Source organism: Panulirus ornatus, chromosome 3 (assembly GCF_036320965.1).
Source record: "Panulirus ornatus isolate Po-2019 chromosome 3, ASM3632096v1, whole genome shotgun sequence".
NCBI lineage: Eukaryota > Metazoa > Arthropoda > Malacostraca > Decapoda > Palinuridae > Panulirus > Panulirus ornatus.
This window is the reverse complement of record NC_092226.1, coordinates 28512718-28538854: the sequence shown is the minus strand read 5'-3', so window position 1 is coordinate 28538854 and position 26137 is coordinate 28512718. Positions and strand designations below refer to the sequence as shown.

At 41.5% G+C, this 26137-nt stretch overlaps 1 protein-coding gene across 2 annotated transcripts in view; it reads right to left on the bottom strand.

Moving 5' to 3' along the window:
• Positions 1-10814: 10814 nt before the first annotated feature.
• LOC139761649 (succinate-semialdehyde dehydrogenase, mitochondrial-like) overlaps positions 10815-26137 on the bottom strand; it is a 228420-nt gene continuing 213097 nt past the window's right edge. For both annotated transcript variants that reach the window (XM_071685965.1, XM_071685955.1), the window contains exon 12: positions 10815-11560. In XM_071685965.1, the coding sequence (XP_071542066.1) occupies positions 11384-11560 (177 nt within the window). In that variant the 3' untranslated portion in view covers positions 10815-11383. The remainder of the gene's footprint in view (positions 11561-26137) is intronic.

Genomic DNA, 26137 nt, shown 5'->3' with positions numbered 1-26137 from the left:
GGTGGAGTCTGCCTCAGCTGCCAAGGAAACAAAGGTTGAAATTCCAGTTGAGAAGGTTGCCCCAGTTGAGTTGGATGTCCAGCTAAGGTGGAGTCTGCCTCAGCTGCCAAGGAAACAAAGGTTGAAACTCCAGTTGAGAAGGTTGCCCCAGTTGAGTTGGATGTCCAGCTAAGGTGGAGTCTGCCTCAGCTGCCAAGGAAACAAAGGTTGAAATTCCAGTTGAGAAGGTTGCCCCAGTTGAGTTGGATGTCCAGCTAAGGTGGAGTCTGCCTCAGCTGCCAAGGAAACAAAGGTTGAAACTCCAGTTGAGAAGGTTGCCCCAGTTGAGTTGGATGTCCAGCTAAGGTGGAGTCTGCCTCAGCTGCCAAGGAAACAAAGGTTGAAACTCCAGTTGAGAAGGTTGCCCCAGTTGAGTTGGATGTCCAGCTAAGGTGGAGTCTGCCTCAGCTGCCAAGGAAACAAAGGTTGAAATTCCAGTTGAGAAGGTTGCCCCAGTTGAGTTGGATGTCCCAGCTAAGGTGGAGTCTGCCTCAGCTGCCAAGGAAACAAAGGTTGAAACTCCAGTTGAGAAGGTTGCCCCAGTTGAGTTGGATGTCCAGCTAAGGTGGAGTCTGCCTCAGCTGCCAAGGAAACAAAGGTTGAAATTCCAGTTGAGAAGGTTGCCCCAGTTGAGTTGGATGTCCCAGCTAAGGTGGAGTCTGCCTCAGTGTTGGAGCGTTGTGGCTTGATAAAGTCATGTGGCCAAACAGTGTTGTGGCCAGCCTGAAAGTGTTGGGGCGTTGTGGCTTAATAAAGTCCCCCCCCCCCCCCCCCCCCCCCCCCCCCCCCCCCCCCCCCCCCCCCCCCCCCCCCCCCCCCCCCCCCCCCCCCCCCCCCCCCCCCCCCCCCCCCCCCCCCCCCCCCCCATGTGGCCAGTGTTGTGGCTTAACAGAGTCATGTGGCCTAACACAAAGTGTTGTGACAACACAAAACTATGTGGCCTAACACAAAGTGATGTGGTTTAACACAAAGCAATGTGGCATAACACAAACCAATGTGGCCTAATACAAAGTGATGTGGCCTAAGACAGTGTTGTAGCTTAACACAAACCAATGTAGCCCAATACAAAGTGATGTGGCCTAACACAGTGATGTAGCATAACAATGATATGGCCTAACACAGTGTTGTGGTTTAACGCAGTAATGTGGACTAATGCAGAATGATGTGGACTAACAGTGTTCTGGTTTAACACAGTAATGTGGCCTAACACAGAGTTGTGGCTTTGAATACAGTGATGTGGCCTAACACAGCGGTGTGGTTTAACAGCCGTGGGGTACAACAAAGTGGTGTGTTTTAGCATAATGGTGTAGACTAACACAGTGGTGTGGCCTTACACAGTATTGTGGACTAACACAGTGATGTGGCCTAACCCATTGGTGTGTCCTGACAGTGATGTGGACTGACACAGTAGTGTGGACTAACACAGTAGTGTGGACTAACACAGTGGCGTGGACTAACACAGTGGTGTGGACGAACACAGTAGTGTGGCCTAACACGTAGTGTACGTGGTGTGGACTAACACAGTGGTTTGGACTAACACAGTAGTGTGGCCTAACACAATAGTGTGGACTAACACAGTGGTGTGGACTAACACAGTGGTGTGGACTAACACAATAGTGTGAACTAACACAGTGGTGTGGACTAACACAGAAGTGAGGATTAACACAGTGGTGTGGACTAACACAGTAGTGTGGACTATCACAATGGTGTGGACTAACACAATTGTGTGGACTAACACAGAAGTGTGGTCTAACAAAGTGATGAGGCCTAACACAGTGGTGTGGACTAACACAGTAGTGTGGACTAACACAGTAGTGTGGACTAACACAGTGGTGTGGAATAACACAGTGGTGTGGACTAACACAGTAGTGTGGACTATCACAATGTTGTGGACTAACACAATTGTGTGGACTAACACAGAAGTGTGGTCTAACAAAGTGATGAGTCCTAACACAGTGGTGTGGACTAACACAGTGGTGTGGACTAACACAGTGGTGCGGACTAACAGAGTAAAAAATTTTTGACATTATATGTTGACAATGATATGACACCAGATCATCAAGGGTGTCACAGGAAGGTTAGCCCTCACGCAGCACACGTCTGGACGTTGTGTTAGTCGATGTTGGAGGGGGTAAGACAGCACACTTTACTGTCCACTGAATTAAAAGCCATTGCAAACTCTCTCTCTCTTTCTCTCACCCAAACACACACACACACACAGAGTCAAACTTCCAGTACTTTTCAGTTACTAGTTACATTCAATCACCCACACCCATTTTCAGCTAATACAGTAGTTACATTCACTTACATATATCCATATTCGACCTCTCTCATTCTGCAAGCTACATCACATTCTCTTCTGCCATATCGGTCACTTCCTCAATTCACTAACACTTGCCTTTATATGTTTTCTCCACAGGAAACAGCATCGCTACCTCCTGCTTCAGTGAGGTAGTGCCAGGAAAACAGACAAAAAGGCCATATTCATTCGCACTCAGTCTCTATCTGTCATGTGTAATGCACCAAAACCATAGCTCTCTATCCACATCCAGGCCCCACAGACCTTTCCATGGTCTACCCTAGACGTTTCACATGCCCTGGTTCAGTCCACTGACAACATGTCTACCCTAGTATACCGCATCGTTCCAATTCACTATATTCCTTGCAAGTCTCTTACCTTCCTATATGCTCAGGCCCCGATTGCTCAAAATCTTTTTCACTCCATCCTTTCACCTCCAATTTGGTCTCCTGCTTCTCCTTGTTCCGTCTGCCTCTGACACATATATCCCCTTTGTCAGTCTTTCCTCATTCATTCTCTCATATGTCCAAACCATTTCAACACATCTTCTGCTCTCTGAACCACATTCTTTTTATTTCCACACATTTCTCTTACCCTTTCATTACTTACTTGATCAGACCACCTCCCACCACATATTGTCCTTAAACATTTCATTCCAACACATCCACCTTCCTCCGTACAAACCTATCATAGTCCATGCTTTGCAACCATATAATATTGTTGGAACTACTGCTCCTTCAAACATAACCATCTTTGTTCTCCGAGATAACATTCTCACCTTCCACACATTCTTCATCACTCCAAGAACCTTCGCCCCCTCCCTCACCCTGGGACTCACTTCTGCTTCCATGGTTCCATTTGCTGCCAAGTCCACTCCCAGATATCTAAAACACTTCACTTCCTCCAATTTTTCTCCATTCAAACTTACATCCCAATTACCTTGTCCCTCAACCCTATTGAACCTAATAACCTTGCTGTTATTCACATTTACTCTCAACTTTCTCCTTTCACACTTTTCCATATTCAGTCACCAACTACTGCAGTTTCTCACTCAAATTACCTGTGATCAGTCCTTTCAGTATAATGTACATTGGCTTCGTGTCTCATAGCACCCTCTGGAGGACTGTAAAACCCTCCTGCCATACAATGTTTGCTGCCCATCATCCAGAAACTAAAGTTGACTATTTTGTTATATCTATTATTCATCACCACTGCTTCACTGTGTTTCCTTTAAGAAATCATTGGTATTACATATCTTAATGAAATAAACTGACCAAATCAGTCTAACACTGGTGGTGAAACAAATTAGTTTTGCACAAGTCTGAGTATCAATGACCACTTTCAGATTTAATGTTTACCTACAGTTATTATCGATCCACTCGGAATTCCTTCCACACACTGAATATATAAAATACAAAAAATATCAAGTCCATGTCTTTTGTTATAAGACTTGCTAGAGCTGAGGAAGTGGTAGTACTACTGCTGAAGCAGTTGTGGGAACGTGTTAAATATGTAAGGAACTGAGTTCCAGTGCAACTAATAATTAAACTGGAAAACGAAAGGGCTGATAGTTAGTTCTTATGCACCTTGTCACGAGAAGGATAGTGAAAAGGGTTAAGTGCTTTGGGAGCAGTTTAGTGTGTCAGCAATTTTGAAGTAAGAGCATAGGCATTAGTAATGGATGACTTAAATGCAAAAGTGAGTAATGTGGTGGTTGAGAGTATATTTGAGGGGCATGGGGTTTTAGAGGTGAATGGAAATGAACAGCTTGTAGAGATGCCTGTTAAAAAAGGATTGTTGATTGTGAATACCTAGAACAAGAAATGTGGTAAGAGGGCATTATTGGATTACATATTGATCGCCAGGCATGCAAAAGGGAGGCTCACAGGCATGAATGAGCTGAGAGGGCCAGCTGGTGGGATGTCCGATAATTTCTTAGTGGAGATGTAAAAGATTTGTTGTGGTTTTTGGAAAAGAGGAAATGATATATGTGAGATGGTGGTGGTGAAAGAACAGAGAGCTTGGGAAAAAAACGTATTATTTTCTTTCTTACACTTTGTCGCTGTCTCCCATGTTAGCGAGGTAGCACAAGGAAACAGACGAAAGAATGGCCCAACCCAACCACATACATATGTATATACATACACGTCCACACACGCACTTATACATACCTATACATCTCAACGTATACATATATATACACACACAGACATATACATATATACACATGTACATAATTCATACTGTCTGTCCTTATTCATTCCCGTCACCACCCCGCAGTCATGTATAATGCACTGAAACCACAGTTCCCTTTCCACATCCAGGCCCCACACAACTTTCCATGGTTTACCCCAGACACTTCATATGCCCTGGTTCAATCTATTGACAGCACATCGACCCCGGTATACCACATCGTTCCAATTCACTCTATTCCTTGCATGCCTTTCACCCTCCTGCATGTTCAGGCCCCAACCACTCAAAATATTTTTCACTCCATCTTTCCACCTCCAATTTGGTCTCCCACTTCTCCTTGTTCCCTCCACCTCAGACACATATATCCTCTTTGCCAATCTTTCCCCACTCATTCTCTCCATGTGACCAAACCATTTCAAAACACCCTCTTCTGCTCTCTCAACCACACTCTTTTTATTACCACACAACTCTCTTACCCTTTCATTACTTACTCGATCAAACCACCTCACATCACATGTTGTCCTCAAACATTTCCAGCACATCCACTCTACTCCGGACAACTCTATCTATAGCCCGCGCCTCACAACCATATAGCATTGTTGGAACCACTATTACTTCAAACATACCCATTTTTGCTTTCCAAGATAACGTTCTTGACTTCCACACATTTTTCAATGCTCCCAGAACTTTCGCCCCCTTCCTCACCCTATGATTCACTTCTGCTTCCATGGTTCCATCCGCTACCAAATCCACTCCCAGATATCTAAAACTTCATTTCCTCCAGTTTTTCTCCATTCAAACTTACCTCCCAATTGACTTGTCCCTCAACCCTACTGTACCTAATAACCTTGCTCTTATTCACATTTACTCTCAGCTTTCTTCTTTCACACACTTTACCAAACTCAGTCACTAGTTTCTGCAGTTTCTCACCTGAATCAACCACCAGCGCTTTATCATCAGCGAACAACAACTGACTCACTTCCCAAGCTCTCTCATTCACAACAGACTGCATACTTGCCCCTCTTTCCAAAACTCTTGCATTCTCTTCCCTAACAACCCCATCCATAAACAAATTAAACAACCATGGAGACATCACGCACCCCTGCTGCAAACCAACAATCACTGAGAACCAATCACTTTCCTCTCTTCCTACATGTACACATGCCTTACATCCTCGATAAAAACTTTTCACTGCTTCTAAAAACTTACCTCCCACACCATATATTCTTAATACCTTCCACAGAGCGTCTCTTTCAACTCTTATCAAATGCCTTCTCCAGATCCATAAATGCTACATACAAATCCATTTGCTTTTCTAAGGATTTCTCACATACATTTTTCAAAGCAAACACCTGATCCACACATCCTCTACCACTTCTGAAACCACACTGCTCTTCCCCAATCTGATGCTCTGTTCATGCCTTCACCCTCACAATCAATACCCCCCATATAATTTCCCAGGAATACTCAACAAACTTATACCTCTGTAATTTGAGCATTCACTCTCATCCCCTTTGCCTTTCTACAATGGTTTTCGCAAGGCCGCAGGCAGCTCACCATTAGCCATACATACATTAATTTATTTTTTTAATAAATTCCACTGCAATACCATCCAAACCTGCTGCCTTGCTGGCTTACATCTTCAAGCAAAGCTTTTACTACCTCTTCTCTGCTTACCAAATCATTCTCCCTTACCCTCTCACTTTGTACATCACCTCGACTAAGACTTCCTATATCTGCCACTCTATTATCAACACATTCAACAAACCTTAAAAATACTCACTCCATCTCCTTCTCACATCACCACTACTTGTTATCACCTCCCCATTAGCCCCCTTCACTGATGTTTCCATTTGTTCCCTTGTCTTATGCACTTTATTTACCTCCTTCCAAAACATCTTTTTATTCTCCCTAAAGTTTAATGATACTCTCTCACCCTAACTCTCATTTGCCCTCTTTTTCACCTCTTGCACCTTTCTCTTGACCTTCTGCCTCTTTCTTTTATATATCTCCCAGTCATTTGTATTATTTCCCTGCAAAAATCGTCCAAATGCCTCTCTCTTCTCTTTCACTAATAATCTTACTTCTTCATCCCACCACTCACTACCCTTTCTAATCTGCCCACCTCCCACGTTTCTCATGCCACAAGCATCTTTTGCGCAAGCCATCACTGCTTCCCTAAATACATCCCATTCCTCCCCCACTCCCCTTTCGTCCTTTGTTCTCACCTTTTCCCATTCTGTACTCAGTCTCTCCTGGTACTTCCTCACACGAGTCTCCTTCCCAAGCTCACTTACTCTCACCACTCTCTTCACCCCAACAATCTCCCTTTTTTTCTGAAAACCTCTACAAATCTTCACCTCCAGTTGCACCTCTCAGCACATTAACATCCAGAAGTCTCTCTTTCGCACACCTATCAATTAACACGTCCTTTTTCAGCACATAAATCTACAAGCTCTTCACCATTTCCATTTACAACACTGAACACTCCATGTACACCAATTATTCCCTCAACTGCCACATTACTCACCTTTGCATTCAAATCACCCATCACTATAACCCGGTCTCGTGCATCAAAACTACTAACACACTCACTCAGCTGCTCCCAAAACACTTGCCTCATATGATCTTTCTCCTCATGCCCAGGTGCATATGCACCAATAATCACCCATCTCTCTTCATCTACTTTCAGTTTTACCCATATCAATCTAGAGTTTACTTTCTTACACTCTATCACATACTCCCACCACTCCTGTTTCAGGAGTAGTGCTACTCCTTCCCTTGCTCTTGTCCTCTCACTAACCCCTGACTTTACTCCCAAGACATTCCCAATCCACTCTTCCCCTTTACCCTTGAGCTTCATTTCACTCAGAGCCAAAACATCCAGGTTCCTTTCCTTCACATTTAGACACTATTCATGTTTATTACTGTCTACCAAAGCATGTTTCCAATAAGCAAGCAGCGACTTTAATGACACCCAAATGAATGTAAGCAATCTTTTTTTTGAGAGAGAGTATACTGAACAAGACAACACTAGTCTCTCTTTATCCCAAAATATTAAGCCTATGTAAGATGCACAAACCAGTGCAAACGCAAGGACATTCCTGACTCAGGCTGTGCTGAAGGTCATAAATTTGCCTCTAAAGTAATACTAGTAACAGTAGTGAAGCTTACGACAATAAATCATCCTTGAAACATTTAGAAAAAATTTATCTTTAACAAAGTCTTACCTCTTAGTTACATTAAAAATAAAAATCTTATTCCCTTTTGGCGAGTTGCACTTTTATACACTAGGTTACTGCTCTTGTTCATTTCACATTGTTATCCACTCACTCTTTTACTGACTAGGTCTCAAAAGGATAAAAATAATAGGCAGGAAAGAAATTGATTCACTGAAATTTGCTGTGGCTGGTATATGGCTGAAAAATAAGGCTTCAATATGGCTGGTATATACATGGTTTCTCCATTCAAAACTGCAGAAGCCTGGTGGGCAAATATTGGTGAAAGAAGACCTAAATGGTATCATTCATAATGTTGCCATAAGATACAGGCATTTTTTCACACTTTATCATGGCAGAGTGGGTGCTACAAAAACAACAAGCCTCTACCACACTATCCTGACCCCACTAATCATACTGATATTCTTACTGGATATGACTAAGATCAACTAAGTGTAGCAATATGAGCATATGAATGTCCATTTAGTGAAAATGAGGTTTAATGACCCATTCACACTGCCAGCAAAATGAACACTTGTGAGTCATGAGGATGGATCAGGTAGCTGTATTTGCTTGGCAGGCTATGCCATTCATGCCAAAAATATTTTGTGATTCATTCCTCAAATTCAGAAGCGGAAAACTCTTGTTCAAAGGGATGATTTTTTCTAGAGTTTGTTGAAAAGACAATAGAATAGACTGAGGAGGAAGCAACTACATACAATCAGTATCTCAGGGAAACATTTCCTCCATTCCCACCTTGCTGCAGAGTGGCTAACAGGACTAACATAGCCAACAATCATACGTAACTTTTTCTCAATGTGATCTTGTGGCACATATTAAAAGGAACAATGAATGACTACTGAAAAACAGATGACACATATGAGACCAAGATTTTTGGAAAGCTAAGGCCTCATGGCCGCTTTCTTCAACTGTGAGTTATTCACTGTATTGACAATACACAACTTTCACTAGATGGTAAGTTGCAGAAAATCCAGCCAGTGCACAAGATTTCTGGCACAAAATTCCTTTAGTTTATGCCTTTTCAAGATTTATAAACAGATGAGAGTTAAGTGCTGTGGAAAGGTCATCTGGCATATGCTCTTCCAAACTTAAAACTGTTTGAATGCATAAAGTAAATCATAAGTGTGGTTTCAGAAGTGGTAGAGGATGTGTGGATCAGGTGTTTGCTTTGAAGAATGTATGTGAGAAATACTTAGAAAAGCAAATGGATTTGTATGTAGCATTTATGGATCTGAAGAAGGCATATGATAGAGTTGATAGAGATGCTCTGTGGAAGGTATTAAGAATATATGGTGTGGGAGGAAAGTTGTTAGAAGCAGTGAAAAGTTTTTATCGAGGATGTAAGGCATGTGTACGTGTAGGAAGAGAGGAAAGTGATTGGTTCTCAGTGAATGTAGGTTTGCGGCAGGGGTGTGTGATGTCTCCATGGTTGTTTAATTTGTTTATGGATGGGGTTGTTAGGGAGGTAAATGCAAGAGTTTTGGAAAGAGGGGCAAGTATGAAGTCTGTTGGGGATGAGAGAGCTTGGGAAGTGAGTCAGTTGTTGTTCGCTGATGACACAGCGCTGGTGGCTGATTCATGTGTGAAACTGCAGAAGCTGGTGACTGAGTTTGGTAAAGTGTGTGGAAGAAGAAAGTTAAGAGTAAATGTGAATAAGAGCAAGGTTATTAGGTACAGTAGGGTTGAGGGTCAAGTCAATTGGGAGGTGAGTTTGAATGGAGAAAAACTGGAGGAAGTGAAGTGTTTTAGATATCTGGGAGTGGATCTGGCAGCGGATGGAACCATGGAAGCGGAAGTGGATCATAGGATGGGGGAGGGGGCGAAAATTCTGGGGGCCTTGAAGAATGTGTGGAAGTCGAGAACATTATCTCGGAAAGCAAAAATGGGTATGTTTGAAGGAATAGTGGTTCCAACAATGTTGTATGGTTGCGAGGCGTGGGCTATGGATAGAGTTGTGCTCAGGAGGATGGATGTGCTGGAAATGAGATGTATGAGGACAATGTGTGGTGTGAGGTGGTTTGATCGAGTGAGTAACGTAAGGGTAAGAGAGATGTGTGGAAATAAAAAGAGCGTGGTTGAGAGAGCAGAAGAGGGTGTTTTGAAGTGGTTTGGGCACATGGAGAGGATGAGTGAGGAAAGATTGACCAAGAGGATATATGTGTCGGAGGTGGAGGGAACAAGGAGAAGAGGGAGACCAAATTGGAGGTGGAAAGATGGAGTGAATAAGATTTTGTGTGATCGGGGCCTGAACATGCAGGAGGGTGAAAGGAGGGCAAGGAATAGAGTGAATTGGAGCGATGTGGTATACCGGGGCTGACGTGCTGTCAGTGGATTGAATCAAGGCATGTGAAGCGTCTGGGGTAAACCATGGAAAGCTGTGTAGGTATGTATATTTGCGTGTGTGGACGTATGTATATACATGTGTATGGGGGGGGTTGGGCCATTTCTTTCGTCTGTTTCCTTGCGCTACCTCGCAAACGCGGGAGACAGCGACAAAGTATAAAAAAAAAAAAAAAAAAAAATTCACTATGAGTGGAGGCAGAATATCCTGCTGCTACATCATGCATCTGGCAGTGAAGAGAGCTGCATATTCTTTAAAATACACACATTGACAGCAAAAATGCAGCCAAGTCCAGCAGAATCCAAAATCATATTCATCTTCATTACCAAATATGTTTATGGACTTCATTTTTGATTTTTGTAATTACTGCTGCACAGGGGGGTAAACCGTAGAATTACCCATCTGCAATGAATCGGTTAAACTCACAAAATTTGCTGCACTTAAGCTGAATATCTAACGCTTTATACAACTTATGGACCCCTTCATATTCTACTTCTCCCCTACTTGTACATAATAGGCTCCATGAGCTGTAGAACCTTCAAAATCATGAAATATGAAGGGATCACTGTCTGGACCTCTTCACTGCTTTGTGTTCGGAGAGTTGTGAAAGAATGTGAACACATAAACAAGTATTTGGGATTATGCTCCTCAAATATGTTTAATGCTCTCATGTAAGCTATGTAGGTTATTGATTGAAACTCAGTTTAAAACAAGGTAGAGTAATATATAATGAGTCTTTTATGTGTTAGGATGTCCATATAATCACATACACCTAGGCATCCATTAAATCACTGCTTTAACAAATCACAAAATGGTATTCTAGATACACAATTCCATCAACATAATCAAGCATCAGATCTCCTACAAATAACAAAAAGTTACAAGGGGCCCACAGGTTGCAAAAGGGTAAGGTTTCAGGACCCTGTTCATAAGTCGATCTGTTCATAAGACAGATATGATAAAGAAATACATAAAATTAGGAGTTAATACCTATACTGTACTATAATAATGTATAAGATATTGTATTCTGAAGTAAATATAATTAAAGGAACATTATTTAAAGCAACACTTAATGAAAGGGATGTGGTTCTGCAGTTTGTATTAAGAAGTTGGGGACCCCCAGTATACCCAATTATGCATTTTCATTCTTACAATATTTTTCACTACAGAGAGGTTATACTATTAAATGGATATGCTTCTGTTCATTCAACTTACCTGATATCACCCACAATTTCCTCTAACAGACATATTTCATATTAGCTGAGAAATCTTTTAGTTAACACCTATACACAGGTATTTTAAATAAGTGAAGTCATCAATTCCATGCTTTGATCCTTCCCTACCAATTCCCGACTGCTTGACACCTCCAAATGCTCCTTCAGCAGCAGAAATCAGGCTCTCATTAATGCCAACCATTCCAGTCTCCAATCTACGGGCAACTCTCCAAACCTGTAACATGAATGAATTCATGACAAAAAGCTTAACCTATATATCAGCAAGCTCTCCATCACAGAGACAATGTAACTTTCAAATTCTTATCAAGAAACTCTTTCCTGTGCCTAAATATAGCAGGCTGAAGGAGCAACAGCTCTCATTTCTTGTCTACACAAAGCTTTGCACTTTAAAAAGTCAGGTGGTAAGTCCTAAAATATTACCAAAGTGACCCCTACACCATGGCAAATAATCAAAGAGAAAATTGTTTTATCAAAGAAGGAAAGAAAAACAAAGACACCCCTTCAACATCTACCTTCATAACATCAAGTTACAGAATAAGTGACACTGTCTAGTCAACTAAATTATTTAGAGTTACAAATGACTCACTCCTGAGGAGATGGGAGAAAGAATACCTCCTACATATTACATGCATGTTATTTGAGTTAACTAAGAGGGGCAAGAGTGGGAGGCTGAAAACCCTCCCATTCCTGTTCCTTCATTTCTAAATGTTGGAAAAGAAGGAGCCATGCATGGAGTGTTCATCTTCATGAAATTACCTATTTCTACTGTACAGGGAGGTTGTTTTACACTCGACGAGCCCCCACCTCTTGAACATTCTCTACTATCACACAGCTTCTTGAACTAATGTATGCTGTTTATATCAACCATGCCCTCAGTAATTCTGTTCCATTCATCCACTTATCTTGTACTACAAAAGTACTTCTTACCATCTTTTTTTAACAAGTTTCTTACTTAACTTCACATTATGTTCTCTGGGTGCTCTATCCCTACATCCCTTGAAGAGCTATTCACTGTCCATGTCATCAGTCTGTTTTAGAATTGTAAAGAATGTGATCATGTTGCCCCTCACTCTTCTCTCTTCCAAGGTGGGCAAATTCAAAGCCTTTCCTTGTAACTTAGCTCTCATAATTCTGGTTCCATCTTTGTTACACTACTCTGGAACTTCTATATTTGCTCTATGTGCTTCTTACGGTGTGGTGACCAAAACTGAGATGCTTATTATCGTTTCTGCCTTATGCAGGAAATGAAAAGTTTGCTAAATATTTCCTTAACCATATATTTGAAAACTACTTTGATATTTGCCAGAAGACAGTATGTTTCACTTTCTGTTCTCCAATGTGGGACTCTGGCAACAAGTTAGGGATGACATTTACTCCTAAGTCCTCATACACAGATTCCTGAAACTTACTTCCTGCCAGATATTATCATACTGAGGCCTACGAAACTCTGTCCCATCCTCATTTCTTTACATCTGCTTGGGCTGAATTTCATCAAACATGTATCTGACCAACTTTGGAGTCCGTTTAGGTCCCCATGAATGCTGAACAATCCTCCTTGCATTTCACTACCCTCATGACTTCTGCATCCTCAGCAAACATATTTAGGTAGAAGTCTGTACCTTCAGACAAGTCAGAATAGTCATTCACATACATCAAAAAAATAATGTTACCAAAGCAGAACCCTGGTGCACTTCTTTCCTGAAAACCGTGTTGCCTCTCACTTAAGTAATTTCTCCTCTGTAGAAAGTCATCCAGTACTGGGAGAGAATTCTACACTCATGAAGCCCTGTTTCCTGAACTTTCCATGATATCAAGTAGCCTTTTAACCCTTTGTAAATTGCAAGCATTCACTGATTAGCTTATTCCTATCAACCAGCAACCTAACACTGAACTGGTACTTCTTAATCGACTGACTGCTGATATCCCATACATGGGATGTGCTACCTCCAAAAGTTGATTGCAAGTATCCCATACGTGGGAACATATTTCTAAAAAGTTTGCGTGTAGCTATATGGGAATTAATTAAGAATTCATTTACTGGCATTTCAGAGGGTATTTAATGCATTAAGTCTGAATTTTTTCTGCTTGAGCTGCCAGTAACCCTCACAATGGTGAAGCATATGGTAAGACAACTTTGCCTCATGAGAGTCATATAAAACTACCCGAATTAATAAATGGACTTATTAGATACAGGTGACTGAAAATCTTTGAGGAGAATAATATTAAACCAAGTGTAGGTAGTTTTCATAAAGATATGGAAAAATAAATGTATGAGGAAGAAGAACATGATATTGCCAGCAGTGAGGAGGGGAGGTGCTTTGCCTCATCGACCATTTGCCTCAATAACATGTTTGCCAACTTCAACACAGCTTGTTTCTGGTAAGTCAGGTATAACCAGTGTTTGTTCTGTCACCAAGAGATCAGAGTTGGACAGTTTTTTATAGTATTCTGATAGTCATCTGACAGGCATGATAGTAAATGAAACAAACTGGGAATATAGTTTGGTGAAGAAAATACAGCCAACATCTCCAAGCAGTAGGCTGTCCAACTTCACCGACATCCCACAAGATGAAATATTTGCATTTTTTGATGTAGAACAATGCTACATACTTTCTTTTTTGGAATGTACTGGCAAAGAAACTGAAATCAATCATGATGAGGAATTAAGTCTCCCAGGATCCATGTTTTGAGATGTAGCAAGCAAAAAGCAATGACAGAAAACAGAGGAGTATAACATGTATATATGCTAAATACCAAAACATCATCATTGCAATATGTAAAATACTATTGCTACATTGAGAAGTTTCATATTAGATCCACTTAACTCAAACATTTCAGAATAGAGTGATAGTGATTCAAGTGGAAGTAGTTTTTATAAAGATGAGGAATTCTTCATTGTCCACATCACTGATCTTTTAAAAACTGTGATCAGGTCACACTTTGTTCTTATAAGTACAGTACCACCAAAGATGAGAAGCATGATCTAGTTTTGGCTTTATGAATGGTATGAACTACTTGCAAAATATTTCCTGATCCATATTCTTTAAAACTATTCTGATATTCGCTAGCAGACAGGTTGTCTCCTTCACTGTTCTCCTAGTATAGGATTCTGGCAATAGGTTAGGGACAATGTCAACTTGTAAGTCCTCTGCATGCACAGAATCCTAAAGTTCATTTCCTGCTAGATAACAGTCATACTGAAGCCTTCTCTCAATTCATTCCATCCCCATTTTCTTACATTTGCTTGGGTTTAAATTTCATCAACCATGTATCAGGTCCCCTTGCATGCTGATGCAATCCTCCTCACTTTTCACTTCCTTCATGATTTTTGTATCACCTGCAAACATATTCAGGTAAGAGTCTATAACTTCAGAAAAGTTATTTACATAAATCAAGAAGAGTAAAGGTCCCAAAACAATCCTGTGGCACTGCACTGGTGACCTCCACCCATTTGGAGAAGGCTCCTCTGCCTTTGTTCCATTCCACTAAGAGCCTCCTATGAGGTACTGTGCCAATTAGAGCCTCCTATGAAGTACTAGGCCAAATGCTGTCTGGCAGTTAAGATATAAAACATCTACCTAGCCTTCCCTTTTGCCTTAGTAAGATAAGGTAATAGTCCCACATTAGAAAGTTATCCATTTGCTTTCTGATTATTTCTTCCAGTGCCATACAGACCACACTAATCAAGAAGAATGGTCTGTAGCTGAGTGCCTTTTCCCAGTCTCCTTTCTTAAAGGTGGGTACAACATTTGCCCTTTAAAATGCTACCACAGACATTGATAAGTGCTATACAGTTTATACAACTACATCTCTTTAAGTCCTGTCTCATCTGTGCCCTTTTAACTTCCTCATTTACCATAAAATTAAACTATAGCATTACATGATCACTTTTTCCAAGTTATATTTCATATGATACTTTCAATATCCATGGTAGTCTGGGTGAAGATAAGATCCAATAATGGGGGAGAATCAATCACTCTCATCCAGTCTCATCTCTGCTCTTTTAACTTCCTTTTACCATAAAATTAAACTATAGCATTACATGATCACTTTTTCCAAGTTATATATCATATGATATTTTCAATATCCATGGTAGTCTGGGTGAAGATAAGATCCAATAATGGGGGAGAATCAGTCACTCTCATCCAGTCTCATCTCTGCTCTTTTAACTTCCTTTTACCATAAAATTAAACTATAGCATTACATGATTACTTTTTCCAAGTTATATATCATATGATATTTTCAATATCCATGGTAGTCTGGGTGAAGATAAGATCCAATAATGGGGGAGAATAAGTCACTCTCATCCTAGCATGTTCACTAGCATGCTGATTTAAGAAATTTTCCTGTACATACTCTACTAACTTGTGTCTCCATGGTTTTCTGTCACCATGAGAATCCTAATCCCACCAGTCTCTCTCCTTATAACTGAAATTCCTTATCATTAATATATTACTTTTACTGAGAAGTGAATGTCTTACTGTTTCCTGTGCCACCCTGATTGTTCATTCATTGTTTTCACTGTATATTTTGTTCTGGTTCACTTTGTTGGATTACATTTTATCAGTGCCACTATGTACTTCTTTCCTACATTTTCCCTTTCCATTATGTACTGTCTGAATGGGGAATACACTAATGTTTCCTGAAACTTCAGGTCATAACTTATTAGGAGAGCTGAACCTCCACCTCTTTTTCTTCTCCATCCCTCCTTAATATCATGTACCACTCTGGACAGTAAAGCAAATTCTTATTTCTTTAGTAAGTTTTGTTTCCACAACTCTGACACTATTAGGTACATTTTCCTTTACATGATCCTTAAGTTTCCATTCTTTACCATGTACTACCAATCAATCAGCATTTGTTCATAAAACTTTCAGTCTGCCATTACCATTTCCTAGCATTTCTGACCTCTTTGTAGCATTGGCAATGGTGGTCTGTCCTCTTCATAACCTCAATGAACATCTTCCAGTTTTTGCCCTCTGACTGTATTCTTTGCTTTTCTTCCATCTCTTCCCTTGGTCTATCATGAATGATGAATGCTCTTCTGAATTCTTACCTGTTTATGAGTTTCTCAGCCTATCTTAGTATCTCCTAGCAAGATGACTCCAAATCAAACAAATCTATTGTTGGTCATACCTCTGTCTTGATTGCACCACTCATTCTTCTTTCCTTCTTCAGGGAGATTTATGTCTGTTAGGGTTCCAGTTAACTTATCCTTCTAATTTAAGGGTTACCCTCCTTGCAGCTATGTCCATTATTTTCAGTTCATCAACCACTGTGCCTCTGACTTCTCTATAACCTTCCTTTTTGCTAATAAACATTCATCCTGTATGCTTTGCACTTTTCTGAAGTTCTCATCCATTGGACCATAAATTTGCAGAGCTATGAGCACCTCAGTTTCAATGCTCCCAAGTTTCTGTCTTATTGCACCAGCAAAACAAAAAAAATCTTACCCAAGTGTTAAAGGAATTTCCTCTTGTTCATCAGCCTCTAGGGAATCTAGAATAGCACTTCCTGATCTCTGCCACTCATAAATCATTGTACCTTCATTCCTCTGGCTACATACTGTATTAAACCCCTCAACTGATGCTGATCTGTGCTCATGATTATACATCTTATCCTTTAATTCCTTCAATTCCTCTTATCTTCATGACACTTCTCATGATCCTGAAATTAATTTCTGATAATCATTACTCTTATCTCTAACTGCATTAATCTCTAATCCTGTTTCTATAATTTTCGACCAAAAATTCCAAACTTTTGTTCTCTGGTGTAACTTGTTTTATCCCTTCCTCTTGCTTCCATTTTGTGGCTGTTCTCACAATCGCTTGGTCATGACATTCTCCCTTATCTAAATCCAATTCTGGCTAATATCAAATTGAAAGGAAGGGTAGAATGAATTACTGAATGAATGAATGAGTGTGTGTGTGTGTGTGTGTGTGTGTGTGTGTGTGTGTGTGTGTGTGTGTGTGTGTGTGAGTGTGTGTGTGTGTGTAATTGTTAGTTTGTACTGTAAGGTTCCATTTTGTGGCTGTTCTCACGATTGCTTAGTCATGATATTCTCCCTTATCCAACTCCAATTCTGGATAATATCAAATTGGAAGGGAAGAATGAATGAATGAATGAATGAATGAATGTGTGTGTGTGTGTGTGTGTGTGTGTGTGTGTGTGTGTGTGTGTGTGTGTGTGTGTGTGTTTGCATGTGCATATGTGTGTGTGTGTGTTTGTGTGTGTGTGTGTGTGTGTGTGTGTGTGTGTAATTGTTAGTTTGTACTGTAAGCTTCCATTTTGTGGCTATTCTCACAGTTGCTTGCTCATGATATTCTCCCTTATCCAAATCCAATTATAGCTAATATCAAATTGAAAGGAAGGTTAGAATGAATGAATGAACAAATGAATGAGTGTGTTTTCTTTTTTCTTTGTGTGTGTGTGTGTGTGTGTGTGATTGTTAGTTTGTACTGTAAGAGCATTTGTGGGAAGGGAGTTTTACATTCATAGGGCCCAGTCTCCTGAACATTCTCTTCTATTATACATCTCAAATTTATGTATGGTGTCTGCATTAACCATGTCCTCAGTCATTCTGTTCCATTTATACACTACTTTTATACAATAAAGGTACTTCTTTACGTCTTCTTAAATATCTTATTTTATTATTATACTTTGTCGCTGTCTCCCGCGTTTGCGAGGTAGCGCAAGGAAACAGACGAAAGAAATGGCCCAACCCCCCCCCATACACATGTATATACATACGTCCACACACGCAAATATACATACCTACACAGCTTTCCATGGTTTACCCCAGACGCTTCACATGCCTTGATTCAATCCACTGACAGCACGTCAACCCCGGTATACCACATCGCTCCAATTCACTCTATTCCTTGCCCTCCTTTCACCCTCCTGCATGTTCAGGCCCCGATCACACAAAATCTTTTTCACTCCATCTTTCCACCTCCAATTTGGTCTCCCTCTTCTCCTCGTTCCCTCCACCTCCGACACATATATCCTCTTGGTCAATCTTTCCTCACTCATTCTCTCCATGTGCCCAAACCACTTCAAAACACCCTCTTCTGCTCTCTCAACCACGCTCTTTTTATTTCCACACATCTCTCTTACCCTTACGTTACTCACTCGATCAAACCACCTCACACCACACATTGTCCTCAAACATCTCATTTCCAGCACATCCATCCTCCTGCGCACAACTCTATCCATAGCCCACGCCTCGCAACCATACAACATTGTTGGAACCACTATTCCTTCAAACATACCCATTTTTGCTTTCCGAGATAATGTTCTCGACTTCCACACATTCTTCAAGGCCCCCAGAATTTTCGCCCCCTCCCCCACCCTAGGATCCACTTCCGCTTCCATGGTTCCATCCGCTGCCAGATCCACTCCCAGATATCTAAAACACTTCACTTCCTCCAGTTTTTCTCCATTCAAACTCACCTCCCAATTGACTTGACCCTCAACCCTACTGTACCTAATAACCTTGCTCTTATTCACATTTACTCTTAACTTTCTTCTTCCACACACTTTACCAAACTCAGTCACCAGCTTCTGCAGTTTCTCACATGAATCAGCCACCAGCGCTGTATCATCAGCGAACAACAACTGACTCACTTCCCAAGCTCTTAAAAAGTTTCTTAATTAATTTCATGTTAGGTTATCTGGTTGCTCTATCCCTACATCTCTCAAAGAACTAATCTGTTCATTGTCCTTGTCAATGATCTGTTCTAAAAATCTAAAGGTTGAGATCAAGTCACCCCTCATTCTTCTCTTTTCCAAGGTCTACAAATTTAAAGCTTTGAGCCTTTCCCTATGACTTAACTCCCTTAATTCTGGTACCATCTTTGTGGCCCTCCAATGGACTTTCTATGCTAGCTTTTAGAGCTTCTTTAGATGCATTGGCTGGACCTGATAAGCAATTTATAGTTCTAGCATTAGTTTTTTCCTAAACTATTCTCCTAATATGGGACTCTGGCAACAGGTTAAAGACAATGTCAACTCCCAAGTCCTTCTCACACACAGAAACCTGAAGTTTATTTCTTGCTAGATAATAATAATATTGAGATCTTTTATTTTCTCCTATCATCACTATCTTACAGTTTGCTTGGGTTGAATTTCATCAACCATATATCACACTAACTTTGGAACCTTTTAGGTCCCCTCACTTTTCACTTCCCTTATGACTTTTGCATTATCTGCAAACCATATTCAAGTAAGAGTCCATACCTTCAGAAAAGTTATCTACATAAATCAAAAAGAATGAAGGTCCCAAAACAGATTCCTATGGTACTCCATGGTCACTTGACCTATTTGGAGAAGGCTCCTATGACATGAGTTCTCTGTTCCCTTCCACTGGGATAATTTTCAATACACTTAGGAGTTTCTCTAATATTGCAGCTGCATGATCCATTTTCTTCATCCGCCTTTCATGTGGTATAGCATCAAAAGGTTTCTGGCAGTCCAATTACAAACAATTCACCCAGCATTCCCTTTTATTCAAGATGGAACTCATCCATTCATAGAATTCTAAGAGGTTAATTATACATGAGCTCGTTCCCCCTGAAACATTTTTTTTTTTTTTTTTTTATACTTTGTCGCTGTCTCCCGCGTTTGCGAGGTAGCGCAAGGAAACAGACGAAAGAAATGGCCCAACCCCCCCCATACACATGTATATACATACGTCCATACACGCAAATATACATACCTACACAGCTTTCCATGGCTTACCCCAGACGCTTCACATGCCTTGATTCAATCCACTGACAGCACGTCGACCCCGGTATACCACGTCGCTCCAATTCACTCTATTCCTTGCCCTCCTTTCACCCTCCTGCATGTTCAGGCCCCGATCACACAAAATCTTTTTCACTCCATCTTTCCACCTCCAATTTGGTCTCCCTCTTCTCCTTGTTCCCTCCACCTCCGACACATATATCCTCTTGGTCAATCTTTCCTCACTCATCCTCTCCATGTGCCCAAACCACTTCAAAACACCCTCTTCTGCTCTCTCAACCACACTCTTTTTATTTCCACACATCTCTCTTACCCTTACGTTACTCACTCGATCAAACCACCTCACACCACACATTGTCCTCAAACATCTCATTTCCAGCACATCCATCCTCCTGCGCACAACTCTATCCATAGCCCACGCCTCGCAACCATACAACATTGTTGGAACCACTATTCCTTCAAACATACCCATTTTTGCTTTCCGAGATAATGTTCTCGACTTCCACACATTCTTCAAGGCCCCCAGAATTTTCGCCCCCTCCCCCACCCTATGATCCACTTCCGCTTCCATGGTTCCATCCGCTGCCAGATCCACTCCAAGATATCTAAAACACTTCACTTCCTCCAGTTTTTCTCCATTCAAACTCACCTCCCAATTGACTTGACCCTTACCCCTACTGCACCTAATAACCTTGCTCTTATTCACATTTACTCTTAACTTTCTTCCTCTGGATGTAACCAAGATGTGAAAAAAGGAGAGATAGGTAGTATGTTTGAGGAAAGGAACCTGGATGTTTTGGCTCTGAGTGAAACGAAGCTCAAGGGTAAAGGGGAAGAGTGGTTTGGGAATGTCTTGGGAGTAAAGTCAGGGGTTAGTGAGAGGACAAGAGCAAGGGAAGGAGTAGCAGTACTCCTGAAACAGGAGTTGTGGAAGTATGTGATAGAATGTAAGAAAGTAAATTCTCGATTAATATGGGTAAAACTGAAAGTTGATGGAGAGAGATGGGTGATTATTGGTGCATATGCACCTGGGCATGAGAAGAAAGATCATGAGAGGCAAGTGTTTTGGGAGCAGCTGAATGAGTGTGTTAGTGGTTTTGATGCACGAGACCGGGTTATAGTGTTGGGTGATTTGAATGCAAAGGTGAGTAATGTGGCAGTTGAGGGAATAATTGGTATACATGGGGTGTTCAGTGTTGTAAATGGAAATGGTGAAGAGCTTGTAGATTTATGTGCTGAAAAAGGACTGATGATTGGGAATACCTGGTTTAAAAAGCGAGATATACATAAGTATACTTATGTAAGTAGGAGAGATGGCCAGAGAGCGTTATTGGATTACGTGTTAATTGACAGGCGCGCGAAAGAGAGACTTTTGGATGTTAATGTGCTGAGAGGTGCAACTGGAGGGATGTCTGATCATTATCTTGTGGAGGCTAAGGTGAAGATTTGTATGGGTTTTCAGAAAAGAAGAGTGAATGTTGGGGTGAAGAGGGTGGTGAGAGTAAGTGAGCTTGGGAAGGAGACTTGTGTGAGGAAGTACCAGGAGAGACTGAGTACAGAATGGAAAAAGGTGAGAACAATGGAAGTAAGGGGAGTGGGGGAGGAATGGGATGTATTTAGGGAATCAGTGATGGATTGTGCAAAAGATGCTTGTGGCATGAGAAGAGTGGGAGGTGGGTTGATTAGAAAGGGTAGTGAGTGGTGGGATGAAGAAGTAAGAGTATTAGTGAAAGAGAAGAGAGAGGCATTTGGATGATTTTTGCAGGGAAAAAATGATATTGAGTGGGAGACGTATAAAAGAAAGAGACAGGAGGTCAAGAGAAAGGTGCAAGAGGTGAAAAAAAGGGCAAATGAGAGTTGGGGTGAGAGAGTATCATTAAATTTTAGGGAGAATAAAAAGATGTTCTGGAAGGAGGTAAATAAAGTGCGTAAGACAAGGGAGCAAATGGGAACTTCAGTGAAGGGCGTAAATGGGGAGGTGATAACAAGTAGTGGTGATGTGAGAAGGAGATGGAATGAGTATTTTGAAGGTTTGTTGAATGTGTCTGATGACAGAGTGGCAGATATAGGGTGTTTGGGTCGAGGAGGTGTGCAAAGTGAGAGGGTTAGGGAAAATGATTTGGTGAACAGAGAAGAGGTAGTAAAAGCTTTGCGGAAGATGAAAGCCGGCAAGGCAGCAGGTTTGGATGGTATTGCAGTGGAATTTATTAAAAAAGGGGGTGACTGTATTGTTGACTGGTTGGTAAGGTTATTTAATGTATGTATGACTCATGGTGAGGTGCCTGAGGATTGGCGGAATGCCTGCATAGTGCCATTGTACAAAGGCAAAGGGGATAAGAGTGAGTGCTCAAATTACAGAGGTATAAGTTTGTTGAGTATTCCTGGTAAATTATATGGGAGGGTATTGATTGAGAGGGTGAAGGCATGTACAGAGCATCAGATTGGGGAAGAGCAGTGTGGTTTCAGAAGTGGGAGAGGATGTGTGGATCAGGTGTTTGCTTTGAAGAATGTATGTGAGAAATACTTAGAAAAGCAAATGGATTTGTATGTAGCATTTATGGATCTGGAGAAGGCATATGATAGAGTTGATAGAGATGCTCTGTGGAAGGTATTAAGAATATATGGTGTGGGAGGCAAGTTGTTAGAAGCAGTGAAAAGTTTTTATCGAGGATGTAAGGCATGTGTACGTGTAGGAAGAGAGGAAAGTGATTGGTTCTCAGTGAATGTAGGTTTGCGGCAGGGGTGTGTGATGTCTCCATGGTTGTTTAATTTGTTTATGGATGGGGTTGTTAGGGAGGTAAATGCAAGAGTCTTGGAAAGAGGGGCAAGTATGAGGTCTGTTGGGGATGAGAGAGCTTGGGAAGTGAGTCAGTTGTTGTTCGCTGATGATACAGCGCTGGTGGCGGATTCATGTGAGAAACTGCAGAAGCTGGTGACGGAGTTTGGTAAAGTGTGTGGAAGAAGAAAGTTAAGAGTAAATGTGAATAAGAGCAAGGTTATTAGGTACAGTAGGGTTGAGGGACAAGTCAATTGGGAGGTGAGTTTGAATGGAGAAAAACTGGAGGAAGTGAAGTGTTTTAGATATCTGGGAGTGGATCTGTCAGCGGATGGAACCATGGAAGCGGAAGTGGATCATAGGGTGGGGGAGGGGGCGAAAATTTTGGGAGCCTTGAAAAATGTGTGGAAGTCGAGAACATTATCCCGGAAAGCAAAAATGGGTATGTTTGAAGGAATAGTGGTTCCAACAATGTTGTATGGTTGCGAGGCGTGGGCTATGGATAGAGTTGTGCGCAGGAGGATGGATGTGCTGGAAATGAGATGTTTGAGGACAATGTGTGGTGTGAGGTGGTTTGATCGAGTAAGTAACGTAAGGGTAAGAGAGATGTGTGGAAATAAAAAGAGCGTGGTTGAGAGAGCAGAAGAGGGTGTTTTGAAATGGTTTGGGCACATGGAGAGAATGAGTGAGGAAAGATTGACCAAGAGGATATATGTGTCGGAGGTGGAGGGAACGAGGAGAAGAGGGAGACCAAATTGGAGGTGGAAAGATGGAGTGAAAAGGATTTTGTGTGATCGGGGCCTGAACATGCAGGAGGGTGAAAGGAGGGCAAGGAATAGAGTGAATTGGAGCGATGTGGTATACAGGGGTTGACGTGCTGTCAGTGGATTGAATCAAGGCATGTGAAGCGTCCGGGGTAAACCATGGAAAGCTGTGTAGGTATGTATATTTGCGTGTGTGGACGTGTGTATGTACATGTGTATGGGGAGGGTTGGGCCATTTCTTTCGTCTGTTTCCTTGCGCTACCTCGCAAACGCGGGACACAGCGACAAAGTATGAAAAAAAAAAAAAAAAAATACACATACACACACATACACACACACACGCACATATACACACACACACACATACATATATATACATGTGAAAATATATATATATATATATATATATATATATATATATATATATATATATATTTGGACGATTTTTGCAGGGAAAAAATGCAATTGAGTGGGAGAAGTATAAAAGAAAGAGACAGGAGGTCAAGAGAAAGGTGCAAGAGGTGAAAAAAAGGGCAAATGAGAGTTGGGGTGAGAGACTATCAGTAAATTTTAGGGAGAATAAAAAGATGTTCTGGAAGGAGGTAAATAGGGTGCGTAAGACAAGGGAGCAAATGGGAACTTCAGTGAAGGGCGTAAATGGGGAGGTGATAACAAGTAGCGGTGATGTGAGAAGGAGATGGAATGAGTATTTTGAAGGTTTGTTGAATGTGTCTGATGACAGAGTGGCAGATATAGGGTGTTTTGGTCGAGGTGGTGTGCAAAGTGAGAGGGTTAGGGAAAATGATTTGGTAAACAGAGAAGAGGTAGTAAAAGCTTTGCGGAAGATGAAAGCCGGCAAGGCAGCAGGTTTGGATGGTATTGCAGTGGAATTTATTAAGAAAGGGGGTGACTGTATTGTTGACTGGTTGGTAAGGTTATTTAATGTATGTATGACTCATGGTGAGGTGCCTGAGGATTGGCGGAATGCGTGCATAGTGCCATTGTACAAAGGCAAAGGGGATAAGAGTGAGTGCTCAAATTACAGAGGTATAAGTTTGTTGAGTATTCCTGGTAAATTATATGGGAGGGTATTGATTGAGAGGGTGAAGGCATGTACAGAGCATCAGATTGGGGAAGAGCAGTGCGGTTTCAGAAGTGGTAGAGGATGTGTGGATCAGGTGTTTGCTTTGAAGAATGTATGTGAGAAATACTTAGAAAAGCAAATGGATTTGTATGTAGCATTTATGGATCTGGAGAAGGCATATGATAGAGTTGATAGAGATGCTCTGTGGAAGGTATTAAGAATATATGGTGTGGGAGGCAAGTTGTTAGAAGCAGTGAAAAGTTTTTATCGAGGATGTAAGGCATGTGTACGTGTAGGAAGAGAGGAAAGTGATTGGTTCTCAGTGAATGTAGGTTTGCGGCAGGGGTGTGTGATGTCTCCATGGTTGTTTAATTTGTTTATGGATGGGGTTGTAAGGGAGGTAAATGCAAGAGTCCTGGAAAGAGGGGCAAGTATGAAGTCTGTTGGGGATGAGAGAGCTTGGGAAGTGAGTCAGTTGTTGTTCGCTGATGATACAGCGCTGGTGGCTGATTCATGTGAGAAACTGCAGAAGCTGGTGACTGAGTTTGGTAAAGTGTGTGGAAGAAGAAAGTTGAGAGTAAATGTGAATAAGAGCAAGGTTATTAGGTACAGTAGGGGTGAGGGTCAAGTCAATTGGGAGGTGAGTTTGAATGGAGAAAAACTGGAGGAAGTGAAGTGTTTTAGATATCTGGGAGTGGATCTGTCAGCGGATGGAACCATGGAAGCGGAAGTGGATCATAGGGTGGGGGAGGGGGCGAAAATTTTGGGAGCCTTGAAAAATGTGTGGAAGTCGAGAACATTATCTCGGAAAGCAAAAATGGGTATGTTTGAGGGAATAGTGGTTCCAACAATGTTGTATGGTTGCGAGGCATGGGCTATGGATAGAGATGTGCACAGGAGGATGGATGTGCTGGAAATGAGATGTTTGAGGACAATGTGTGGTGTGAGGTGGTTTGATCGAGTAAGTAACGTAAGGGTAAGAGAGATGTGTGGAAATAAAAAGAGCGTGGTTGAGAGAGCAGAAGAGGGTGTTTTGAAATGGTTTGGGCACATGGAGAGAATGAGTGAGGAGAGATTGTCCAAGAGGATATATGTGTCGGAGGTGGAGGGAACGAGGAGAAGAGGGAGACCAAATTGGAGGTGGAAAGATGGAGTGAAAAAGATTTTGTGTGATCGGGGCCTGAACATGCATGAGGGTGAAAGGAGGGCAAGAAATAGAGTGAATTGGAGTCATGTGGTATACAGGGGTTGACGTGCTGTCAGTGGATTGAAGCAAGGCATGTGAAGCGTCTGGGGTAAACCATGGAAAGCTGTGTAGGTATGTATATTTGCGTGTGTGGACGTGTGTATGTACATGTGTATGGGGGGGGGGGTTGGGCCATTTCTTTCGTCTGTTTCCTTGCGCTACCTCGCAAACGCAGG